The 13,009-nt window shown below is 38.9% G+C and overlaps 1 protein-coding gene across 1 annotated transcript in view; it reads right to left on the bottom strand.

Moving 5' to 3' along the window:
- FGF12 (fibroblast growth factor 12) overlaps positions 1-4,551 on the bottom strand; it is a 502,428-nt gene extending 497,877 nt beyond the window's left edge. The window contains exons 1-2 of the mRNA XM_046659306.1: positions 4,468-4,551; positions 4,164-4,306 (exon numbers count right to left, since the gene is read on the bottom strand). Of these exons, the coding sequence (XP_046515262.1) occupies positions 4,164-4,176 (13 nt within the window). The 5' untranslated portion in view covers positions 4,177-4,306; positions 4,468-4,551. The remainder of the gene's footprint in view (positions 1-4,163; positions 4,307-4,467) is intronic.
- Positions 4,552-13,009: the final 8,458 nt, after the last annotated feature.

Here is a 13,009-nt window from a genome sequence, read left to right as displayed (position 1 = left end):
TATTCAATTCAGCATATATAATCTGAATTCCTACTATGTAAACCAAAATTTTTATCTGAGGCCGGCACCAGGGTAGCTGCAGGAATGTTAGAGGTGCAGATTATGCCCTCCAGAAGGTTAATCTATTAGTGGAGACAGGAGAGTGAGGTCTTTAAGATCAATAATTGCATCTTAGTTTTCTTTTACATTCTCAGAACTAAGCGCATTGGGACCATAGCAGGTACTCAATAAATACCTGCTTAAGTAAAGAACAGGAAAATTACAATGCTGATTGTAAAAACTGCAGTATGTGAGGGACAAACAGGTACTTAGGTTATATAAAGAATGTCAATAAAATATTAATTAGATGTGAGGTGGTTCAGAGAAGAATTTATGGAGCAAGGGGCATATCAAATGAATCTCAAAAGAGTTGAGCAGAGACATACGACAATGGGAAGAAGGTAATACTATATTCACTCTGTTAAGATGTGCCTGGATTTAAGCAGTCTAATATCACACTACCATGGGTTAATACCAGGACATTGTGAGTAGCTCAAAGGGAACCTACAGAATAAGCCTTTACAGATAATCAGGAGTTGAAAGTAAATGGCTTGAGGAAGAGCAGCAAGGGTATTTAAAAGTGAGTCCATTTTCTGATCTAACCATGAGGCAAGCAATTCCTTTTGCATTTTCTTTGCATCTTTCCAAAAGCAACCAAAGACCTATACCATGATCACATATCCAGGAGTTTCCACACTGATTAGTCGGATAATATCAAATCTCCTGTACTGAGGTTCCTGGAGTGGTGTCATTCTTAGATACAATCAGTTCCCTAAGATCTAGACCAGTGCTCCCTTAACTTTAATGAGCATACAAATGATCAGCACATTTTGTTGAAATTCAAATTTGATACAGTAAGTCAAGGGTAGGACCTGAGATTCTGCATTGCTAACAAGTTCCAAGGGTCCTGGGGTTTATCCATGGACCACAGCTTGAGTAGCAAGTGCCTAGACCAGTGATTAATCCTGGCTATCCATTACCATCACTTGGGGAGCTTTTTAAAAATACCTACGCCCAGATCCCACTCCAGAACCAATTAAACTAGAATGTCTAGTGCGTAGCCTAAGCACTTCTATGCTTTAAAAGCTCTACAGGTGTTTCTAATATGCCAGCCTGGGGTTGAGAACCTAGCTAGACAGAGGAAAGATGTGATACAGGCAGGAGGGGGAAAAAAGAGCAGAGAGAGAGAGGAAACCTCTTTCCTCACTCTAAATCAATGCCTCTCAAATTTTAATGTGCATACAAACTATCTGGGGATTTTCCTAAAAATCAGATTATGATTCAATAAGCCTGGAGTAACGATCAAGATTCTGCAGTTCTAAAAAGGTAGTCTTCAAACCACATTTTGATAATCAAGAGTCTAAATGAGTGGTTCCAAAACATCACTGCACCTGAGATCTTTAAAAAATTCCTATGCCTCTCTGCCACCCCAACATCCTGATATAATTGCTAGGGGGTTTGACCAGGCATGAGGATGTTTAGAAAGCATGCCGGATGATTCTAATGTGCAGAAAAGTTTGTGAACCACTGAAAGACACAAATTCTGTCAAAGCTGTTCAGACTGTGCACCAACCCAAATCTTTGAAGCAATAATAACCACCTTGGTAAACAAAGATCACTGAAATTAGATCATGAATTGATTGCTAGGTCAACTGATTTATTTTCCTCTCCTCTTTACCCTGGATAACAGGAAGTGATGCAAAGCAATAAGTAAGAAATAAAAAATGATCTTATTTATAGATAACTGATGTTCAACTTGCTGGAGACTCTGCTAGAGGTAATAGGAAGGTTGTCAAATGCTGGCAACAAGATTTAAGATGAATCGGGCCATTAGATTTTTTTCTGGGATGGAGAACTCTTGAACCCTCAACTGAATCATGCAATAATACTCTCTAAGTATATCTTAAAAGAGTTTCCAGTAAAAAAAAATAATTATATGTACTTACATTTGAGAATGTCTTCCTAGAATTAGATTTGAATCTGTTGGGGAAAGAAGTTTGTACATGGCAGCACAAAGTATGAAAGATGCACCAATCAGAATAGGATACACTTGTATTAATACGCTTTTTTCCCTTTTATAATAAAAATTTCAAGTGCGCTACCATTTTTAGCTGTGCCATTTGCATCAACTTAGAAAGAGAGGCCAATGTGTAAATAATTATGCATCCTTAATATGATCACTATCTGGCTAATTTAATTTTGTAAAGGAAATCCAAGAACTAACATGCATAAGGACCTTCATCATGTCTTTGGCCTAAGGTAATCATGGTACCTCTGCAAAATGACCACAATATTGGCTTGGGGTAAATTCTTCATTGCCTTTGGGTCAGCACTGTGATTCACGCCTGTATCTCTGCTATCTGGATTAGCACAGAACTTCTGGCCTGATTCTTCTCAGATATATTTCTGAAATTCTCCTTTCTGAACTCCCAAGCCTGGCAGAACAGCTAGAACGCTACGGTTCTCAATCTAAGATATAAACCACCTGGAACTTTGAGTGACATGTAGCATATTTTATAGGCAAAGAAGGGAAATAAAAAATTGTCGCTAAAAGATACATCCTCTTTTTATGATGGACCAGGAATTAGTGTATAAATTGGAGGCAAAAATGTTATCAAGAACTCGTGCCAAATAACCAAATAGCAGGTGTCATCTAAGTACAAAAAAACCTGCTTCATAGTAAAATGACACTCTGTCTGTTGTTAAGCTTATGTTCCAGAAATACTTAGTCAACTAGAATATTACAGACCTCCAGGAGTTAAGTCTGGCCTCTCATTTTAAAATGGATTCTACAATAGAGTTAATAAACATATACCTCAGTATATTTACAGACTTGGGTTCTCTCGTATATGTACATCATTGTTAGTCATGCCCATCAGTGAATCATAAGAATAATTTGTCTAAATTGAAAATTGCCAGCTAGTCTGAATCCATGTCGATTCAGTTCTTTTCATATTGTAAATGCTTACCTAGGTTCAAATACTTAACTCTACTAATTAAATACTTAAAATACTTCATTGAACATATACCTGCTATCAGCAGACACTCCAGTTTTATTAATCAGCCCAGAAATAGGTAACCCACCACCACTCTCTGATCCTGAGCATATTACCACAATGACTGACATTCCTGGTTTAAAAATAAAACCTTGTTTCAAATATAGCTTCTCGAGTTCTGGGTAATGAATATAGTTTCATAAAAGTTGACATCATTTCTTCTGATTTCACCAGAATTAAATACATCCAATATTCCTCCTGGATATGTGACCACATCACTCAAGGCTCTTGCAATCTGGTGGGCGTTTTAGGCAGGAGGAGAAGAGGGAGGAAGAAGAGACCTGCATAGATGGAGTTAAACCCAAAGGATATCCAATCTTACAATTTTAATAGTCATTTTGTTTATATGTGTTAAATATGCCATCAGAAGTTGATTTTTACAGTTCATTTACCAGTTAGTATGTTTACATTATGCAGATTTGCTTATGAGGAGAATATTAACATATACATGTCCAGAACTAGTAAATGCATCATGCTTGGGAGCCAAGCAGTACTCCGATCCACTGTTCTTCTTAGAGGTCAGTTCTAACGCACACTGTTTCAAATAGACCCAATTTCCCTGCTGATATATATTCAAAATGCAGTAGGATGTGGTCATACACACCCAGAAATACCATTTACATGGGGTGGGGGTGGAGAAATCAAACATTTTTTTTATAGCAATGCATTATTGCATATCAGATAGAAACACGCCTGTCAGCAATCCTAAAGCAAATGAAATATATTTATTTGAGCCCATCCATTTTACAGAAAAGAAACTGCTCTACCAACACATTTCTCCTCCCCCACCATCTAAAGGCTCTCCCCTTCACCCAAAAAGAAAAAAAAAAAAACTCATCACACTTCACTACGCAACTGATGGAGTATTAAACACTGTCTTCCAAGCTGTGGGAGTTAAAAAGAAGTCGCCTTCCTGCCACACTTCCCTGGTGCTGCAACGGACATAGCATCTCCTCCTATCGACCTAGTATGAGGCTCGCTCCCCAAGCACTGCAGTCCCCTCACTGAGGACTGCCCCGGCCACACGCACATGCAGAGGGAAGTCCCCCGATGGGAACAGCCACATACCTTTGCTCTCCATTTCGGTCCCTTTCGAGTGCTGGGAAGTTCAATGGAAGTTAGCCGGAAGATGTGGGCCCGCTTCAGATTCCCAAATCTGGGAAGCCAATCTGATGATTTCGCCCGTACTTCCTTCCTTCCCCTCAGGCTTCCTGAAAGATGGGATTTCTTAAACCTTGAAGCTGCAATCTGCCACCAAAGGACACTTAGCAGCAGTAGCAGATTGCCTCTACAGGGGATAGGTTGCGACGCGCATCTGCTATTGAAAGACATGCACACAGTGCCCTCTCAGAATTTTTTTTTTTTTTTTTACCTGAGTCTGGAAGGGGCAAGCAGGAGCTGTCCTCCGAGCGTGGTGCTGCAGGTGTAGTGACAGATCATCCCACTTTGCTCTCTGGATGTACAGCAGATTTGCATGGACTCTGGCACGCATGCGCAGGGCGTCCCTCCTCCCCTTTTCTCCGCCTCCCTCTCCCCCGCCCCCCTTCGCTTCTCAGCCCAATACAGTCCTCAGTTATCCCCGCTGTAGCGCTGTAGCATTCGGTCACAGGGAAGCGCTGCTAAAAATAAACGCTGGACCGGATTTTCCTTTGCAAACTAGAAAATGGATTGGATTGGGATTGTGCATCAGTCTCATACGACTTTCCGGGATGGATTACGGAAGGCTTAGAGGAGACTAGGGTCTCAGAACTGGGTCTGGTTTTATTCAGAAGACAGAAGGGAGGGAAGAGGAGGGGAGTTACAAAGCCTCTTTAATGCTCACAATGTGGGGTTCCCTTCCTCGCTGCCGCAGTAACTTTCCAGGTGTATGCTTCCGCCTCCTCTACCTATTTTCCCCACTGATTTTATATTCTCTTCGCATTCCCGTATTTGTTGTGTTGTGTTTTGGGGGGGAGGGGTGGGAGTAGCCCTGGGTCTACCAAAGATTAATATTCTCCCGCTTCTTTGCTACGCAGACTCAGAGTTTTCTTGCCTGCCTGAGATTCCTTTGGCCTCCCCCTCAAAACTGTTCCATGAACGGGCTCCAAGGCTTCTAAAGTTCTCCAAAGCCACTGAAGACCTTTTAAGGTGCTCATTTTAGCTTCTTTTCAATAATCTACCAAGAAGCAGAGTCCCCAAACGTGGGGAGGTCTCTTATTGATAATCCCGTACTTTAAAACTGTATACGCGATCATTTTTACAAGGTTCACAGGAAGAGTGTTTTTCTTGTATAAGGCTCTAGGGAAGGTGGCAAAGCCAAACACCCCTTGAAGTACTTACTGCTTTCATATCGGAATATTTTAAAAGCCCACACTAGAACCCTTGGGCACTGTTGGTGGGAATGTAAATTGGTGCAGCCACTACGGAAACAGTATGGAGGTTCCTCAAAAAATTCAAAATAGAACTACCATATGATCCAGCAATTCCACCTTTGGATATTTATCCAAAGAAAACAAAAACACTAATTCAGAAAGATATATGAACCCTGTGTTCTTTGCAGCATTATTTACAATAGCTAAGATATGGAAGCCTCCTAAGTGTCCATTAATAGATGAATTCATAAAGAAGATGTGGTATATATGTACAATGGAATATTACTCAGCCATAAAAAAAGAATGAGACCTTGCCATTTGCAAAAACATGGATGGACCTAGAGGGTATTATGGTAAATGAAATAAATCAGACAAAGACAAATACCATATTATTTCACTTATATATGGAATCTAAAAGACAAAACAAGTGAAGAAACAAAACAGAAACAGACTCATAGATACAGAGAACAAACTAGTGGTTGCCAGAGGGGAGGGATGGGGGGGGGGGGCATGGGTGAAATAGGTGAAGGGGATTAGGAGGTGCAAACTTCCAGTTATAAAGTAAATAAGTCACAGGGATGTAATCTACAGCATGGGGAATATAGTCAATAATATTTTAATAACTTTGTATGGTGACAGATGGTTAGTAGTCTTATCATGGTGATCATTTTGTAATGTGTATAAATGTTGAATCGCTATGTTGTATACCTGAGACTAACATAATATTGTCTGTCAACTATACTTTAATAAAAAAGAAAGAATGAAAAAAGAAAAAGAAAAATCCCCTGCACTATATTCATATCTGCATAATGTGTAATAGGAAAAAAAAGTGTATATATACTACCTTTTTTTCAATAGTCCAAATTCTCCCAAGAGAATATTCTTCTCTCCTTGAGATTAAACAGTCTTATTCTCAGGCATAAAAACAAATCTAGAAAACTCTATTATCTGGAATGGCTGAGGAGAGGGATGCGCAGATTAGTCACACATCGCAGGTTACACAAAGATCCCTCCACAGTAGACTTCTAATCCCAATTTTCAAAACATTGAAATACAATAACATGTTCTCCCACCAAGAAACCTGAGGCAGACTATAATTCAGTCTTCTTCTGGTGATTCAGAAGGCATCCTGAATAAGGGACTTTCCATGCCTTAGGGCCATGAGTACAAATGTTAATCATGATGGCTCAGCCAGATAGGGACAGGAATTAGTGGAGGACTCCCCTTGATTGACTACTGTGACTCAGCAAAGCCCACGCCCATTCAGCACCAAGAAATTGAAACACTCAAGTGTGGGGTTACAGAGGCCATGACCTAGGGTCTCCTAACCTTTAGGATCTCCTATTGTATGTCCAAGTAAATATTTGGAAAAATCTCAAAACTCAAGATTTCTTTAAAATTTGATAGGGTTAGGATGCCTGCTAAGGGTAAGAGTAGAGTTGTTCCTTAAGAACAACAGCCTATTTCGTTGGGATTAATAATTTCTGCTCCTAACCCTGCACCCATTACATGCTTTTTTCTCTCAAAAGTTTTAGAAAAGATACCTTTAGAGTCCCTCTATATGCACCCTTAATATTTATTATTTTACAAGTGGAGAGGCAGGGAGGGTACTTGACTTGGTAAGAGTCACATAGTGGAGCTGAACCAGACTCAGAAGGGTCCTGCCTCACAGACAGAGGCAATTCATCTACTTCAGGATAATTTCTTATATAACTGCCTTCCCATTATCTACAGTGAACAGGAACAAGGAGAACCTCCTAGTTCATGAATTTTCATTATTTTTATTTATAATTTTTAAAACCCTGATGGTTTATTAAATAATAAATCAGATTTAATGCAAAAATCTGTGGTCTGACACTCAAGACCTTTCTATCAGTATCTGGATCCAAACTACCTTTCAAGTCTTCTCTGAGCTTAACTCCTAGACAATACTTGCCCTTGTCCTAAGCAAATCTCAAGATTTTCCTTCTCCAGATCTTTACTTACATAGTCATCCTTGGAATATCTTCGCCTTCTTACATGACCAACACAAATGTCAACATATCCAAATATTGTATTTTCCTCAAGATTCAACAAAATTCCATTTCATTCCAACAGTCTTCCCTGATCCTTGCAATCTGAAAATATCCTCTATTAGAAACAGCAGTGTTGCTATATCTTTACCTCTTATATTACCTATTTTTATTTTGTATTAGAATTATTTACATGCATATCTCATTCCTGTTCCTCAACCATACTAAAAAAATGGGCTCTTGATTCATCTTTGTAGTCTATAGAGTGTCTTGAATATAGGAAACACTAACAAATGTTTGATGAATTAATAATATTTAGGATACATGTTTTTGTATGACATTGTCTACACAATATGACATTGACTACAGGCACTAGATAACAAATAATGATGATGATAATAACACTAGTAGTTAACACCACTAAGAGCTTACTATGTGCCTGGTACTATTACAAGAATTCTAAATGTTTTCACTAAGTTTGTCTTCATAAAACTCTATGAAGTTAGTACTATTACTATCTGTATTTTAAAGATGAGCAACCAGAGGCACAGAGAGATTAAAACATGAATAAAACATGATCTCTGACCTACAGAAGCATAAAGCTTATTAAAGGTGATAGAAACATAAATAATTTTAAAAGATATGGTAAGGTACAAGATAGAGCTCATCACAGGTGGAGTGGGAGCACGGAAGAGTTGGGCAGTTAGTCAGCCTGAAGGTTTAGAATTAGATGCTGGAAGCCTTCAATTTTCTCTCTCTCTCTCTTTTTTTTGTTTTTTTAAAGATTTTATTTTTTCCTTTTTCTCCCCAAAGCCCCCCGGTACATAGTTGTATATTCTTCGTTGTGGGTTCTTCTAGCTGTGGCATGTGGGAAGCTGCCTCAGCGTGGTTTGATGAGCAGTGCCATGTCCACGCCCAGGATTCGAACCAACAAAACACTGGGCCGCCTGCAGCGGAGCGCGTGAACTTAACCACTCGGCCACGGGACCAGCCCCCCTCTCTCTTTTTTTAACAATAAAAGGGTCCCCCTTCACCCTGCCAAAGTGGGAGAGAATTTAAGGGCAGAATTGCTTCATGAAAGTGCTAATAAGAAATCATTTGACCTAATTACGATGAACTCTCTTGATAATGAACTTGGAAAAGGGGAAACAGACCAGCAGCCTGGTAATTTGCTATTTCAATATGCCAAGAATTAGATGGGACTACATCCTTTATATTTGAGGTGCTCCCTTTTACAACCAAAAACTATCCTAGTTTTGACAGTAAATTAAGTAGCCGTATTACTTACACTACACAGCTGAATGAGAGTAGCACCACCAACAATGACACTCCAGCCTAATTCTGGTTCATCCATGTAAATGATTGGCTACCTTGTATATTCAGATTCTCTAGCTTTGGTTCCTACTAGAATGTACAGAGACAATATAAATGATTGGGATTAATTGACAGCAATGTATTATGTTATAATTAACAATTTAAAGAGCCTGGCTAATATGTCAAATCAATTACCAGCCCACATAGATTTGTTTTCCGATATATTCATTCTGTTCTTCCAGAAGTGCTGAATATAAACTGAGAGGAATTTGTGATCTTTTCTTCATGCCCAATTGTTTTCTTACTATTTATCTTTTATAACTGGATGATCTATTATAAAAAGTAACAATTGACTATTTAGAACTCTTTTTAGTGATGATACTGAGGCCAACTCACCACTACAAATCAGTATTCACTGTAAGATGGAACAGGTGTTCAGCTCACAGTCTCTACAGAGGGTGTCAATTCCAAACTGTCACCAGAATGTATGCTCCACAAAGACAAAGACCATGTCTATTTGTTCACTGTTGTATCTCCAGCATCTACAACAGCGTATGGAACTTAGGAGGTTTTATTTAATACCTGGTAAGTAAATGAATGAGTTGAACGAAATAAAGCTTTTCCCATGGCCACAAAGCCAGCTCACTTGGCAAATGAGAGGCATCAGTCAGCTATCCTGATGGCTCCTTATGATGTTAAACAGGATCATAAGTGACCTGCAAGAGGCAGCAAGATTATCACTGATGAGGCAGTTAACAAATGGGCTCAGTGTATACTCTTGGGCAAAGATAGTAATAATAATAGGTAATAATCAGATAATATAGAGATAATAATAATCATGCCTAGGCTCAAGTATCTCTCAGACAAACTCAGAGGTAGGCCATGTCTTCACAAAGAGTCTAGGAGACTGGAAGAAATTAGTTGCAGAAGAAGGCAAAATAAAGTAGATGACAAAAATGGCAAAGGACAAAAAGATGATGAGTCAATGTGGCAAAACCGTGTGAGAATGACAATGCTGTAGAGACTAGGTAATGTCCCTCAGAGAGCAAACATATCTTAATTACCTACTACGGGCGAGGTTTTCATTCTCATCTTTGGGTGAAGATAAAATAACAGTCTTCCTAAGAAGAACATGGCAAGTGATGAAGTTTAAATGGAAATGATGCATATTGCAGGTATGCAGTGGAGGTAAGGAACAGTCTATGAAAGATGGGAAATGGCAGAAAAGGACACAGGTCATCTGGGTGTATCTTGCCAAGGAATCACCTGTCCATACAGTTTAACACTGCTTTCTCTGGAGGATAGTAAAAGTCTAAAGAGACTTGCAGAGTGGTGAGGCAGAGTAATGATGCATGGGTGAGGCATCTGGAGGCCAACTGACAAACATTTTTGACATTTCTTGTTAAGGACTTTGTCCGCTTGACAATATTAGAGATTTATCCACAAGGTATCAGCTGACAATTTCAAGGCCCATCTGTTGCACTGGCATAATACCCACTAAAATTGGGTATGCCAACCTCATTAATATTTAGGTCCCAAGTAGACACAAATTAAAAGAATCAGTCCAAACAGAATACTGGGAAATAACACTTTTCAACTGATTGCCCCTTTCTACTCTGGGAATAAGAAATAATGTGGCAAAATGACATGCCAAAATAACTTCTTGAATCTGGTTGGGATCATTTTGAAGACCAACCCAATCACTGAGTTTTGGTGATAAGAGTAGACCAAATATACATCAAGTTTTAGTCTAAAAATGCACCATAAAAATGCTACCTTAAAGAATGCAGACATTTGCAATAAACCCATTTCCTCACCCTATACTCTAATCCCCCCAAATTTCAAATACATGGATGCTTGTTATTTTTTTCTGGTAAAAATAGCACATGAACAAGTCGTCCTAAAAAGTCAACAAATATAACCAACGTCTGTCATTAACTCATTGAATAAATATTTATTGAGAACCTACTATATGCCAGGTACTATTTTAGATGTCGAGGTGTACCAGCGGTCTATGGACTCACAGTGTTCATATTGTAGTTTTACAGCTGGAAGAAGGAACTTCAGAAATTCTGTAGTCCAAGTATGTGTCATACAAAAGTGAAAAATGAGTTGAGGCCCAGGATGGGGAAAAAACAACGGCTCCCAAGTCAAGTGGCAAGTTATAAACAAGATTAGAAGTTAAGTCTGCCAATGCCCCATTTCATTCTAGCTTTCTCCGTAATGGTGTGCACATTTGTGTGCATTCTGTGGTTGGATGCCTTGTCCTATTTGTATTACACTGCAAACTATCATTTTAGAACTCTATTCATTTCACTTAGTAAACACAACCAGAAGTTCTTGCTGAAGGGCTAGAAAATGTTAACTATTGTAAATGTGTTGCCAGCAATAAACCACCTCCATGATGTGTTGTACATGATGCCTGATCAATGTGGCACAAGTGGATCATTTGTGTGATGAATAATAACAAGAATTTCTTTCATTACCAGTGTTCTTAACTTGGTGAAATTCTTTCTGGTTTATGATTATATTCAAATCCCAATTCAATTAGCTGCTGTGGCTACCTAGGCAAAGTAGAATACAGAAATGAAGCAATTAGCAATGTTACTAATGCCAAAGAAAACCCGCTATTAAAAAGGGAGGAAAAAATTAATGAGTAATTTCAGCCAACTGAAATTAAATAACAGCAAAAGAATGCAAGAGCATAATGGATCCCACAGGTGTATTAACCCAAGGGCATTATTAACAGAGACCTAGAGATTCATAACCAATTCTTGATAATACTGACACTCTACAATTTACTAGAAAGACAAATGGATTTCTATATTTGCTATCCTAAGAAAAGCATTTTCCAGAATTTTTTACATTGCCTTTTTTTCCCCTTTAATCATTTTACTCGACTGAAATGAGTCTACTGGACTAGCTGTTAAGGAAGTAAAGCCAGGGTTAGAGATGAAACCAGGGAAGGAAACCAAGGAAGTAAAGCCAGAGTTAGGGGTGAAACCAAGGCTGCTGCTCTCATGGAGGGTTCTCTTGTACACTGATTTCTAGGCCCTGAGGTTGTATGACCATGATGCTGCCAATGCTCTCAGGCCCTCTCTCAGTCACCTAAAGTCTGTCTCACTTTAAAATATCTATTGCTTTTCATCTGATTTTAAATTTATGTCTCTATATTATGACTGGCAAACCTCTCATTCAGCCTACCCAATCTCTTCCAAATTCATTCAATCAACATTTTTCCTTCTCTCTGGAGAACTGCAAGCTATTAATAATTAATAGCTGTTATACAAAGGATATTGGGAAGCATTGAGATTTAATCCTGGTATCCTCCTCTGTAAAAGAAAGGATTTGAACAAAACAGTCTGAAGGTCCCTTCTAGCCCTAACACTGGAAGTTTCTGTGTGTGGACAACAGCATCACTCCTCATTAGAGAGCATGCTAGCCCTTGGCTATTACACAGGATGTCACATTCCTTTTGGCATCATTGTCAGAGCTCAAAGGGCCAAGGGCTCTCTAGCCCAACTCCTTCAGTTTGTATGTGAGAAATCTGAGGCCCACAGAAGGAAAGACTTTTGGATCTGAGCTTGGAATTGCTTGAATCCAAAGTCAATCCTTTTACCCATTATTTTACTGCCTCTTTACCACCTGACTATTCCCCATGTTGATGAAGTACAAAAGTACTCAAGTACAGAACATAGAACAGGTTGAAGTGAAGACAGAGTAGTCCACTGGGCCCTGTTAATGCCATTCAACCACTGAACGAAGTTACAGATCCTGTCAAAACAACCCCCTTCTACTTGCCTCACAGCTCCTGTCTCCCCTATGTCTTTTCATTTGTTTCTTTCTTCTTCACCCCCAACATCATGCTAACAACCCAAGTTGGCAGATGAATCCAGGCTATAGTAAATAAAGGAGGAAAACTCCATTTCATAGAGCTACAGGATTGGATGGAACATTTGGTTTCACTTTCTCTCAGCCTAGGAAACTTACTTATTCTTCAAAATCCAGTTAAAACTTCCCCTGAGAATCCTTCCCTGAATCTTCATAGTATTTTCAGTATTTTTAATTCATGTATATAATTTATTTACATGTCTACTCTCTATAAAGGTGGAATATTCCTATCACATAGCATAGTGCCCAGCACATAGTAGGCATAGAGTAATTATATTCTGAATTCATTAATAAGTCAATCAGTAAATCAACTCAGCTGATTCATTCATTCATTATATCCCTGGAG

Source organism: Equus quagga, chromosome 4 (genome assembly GCF_021613505.1).
Source record: "Equus quagga isolate Etosha38 chromosome 4, UCLA_HA_Equagga_1.0, whole genome shotgun sequence".
NCBI lineage: Eukaryota > Metazoa > Chordata > Mammalia > Perissodactyla > Equidae > Equus > Equus quagga.
Note: the sequence above shows the minus strand (reverse complement) of the source record. Positions and strands in the feature narration are given on the sequence as shown.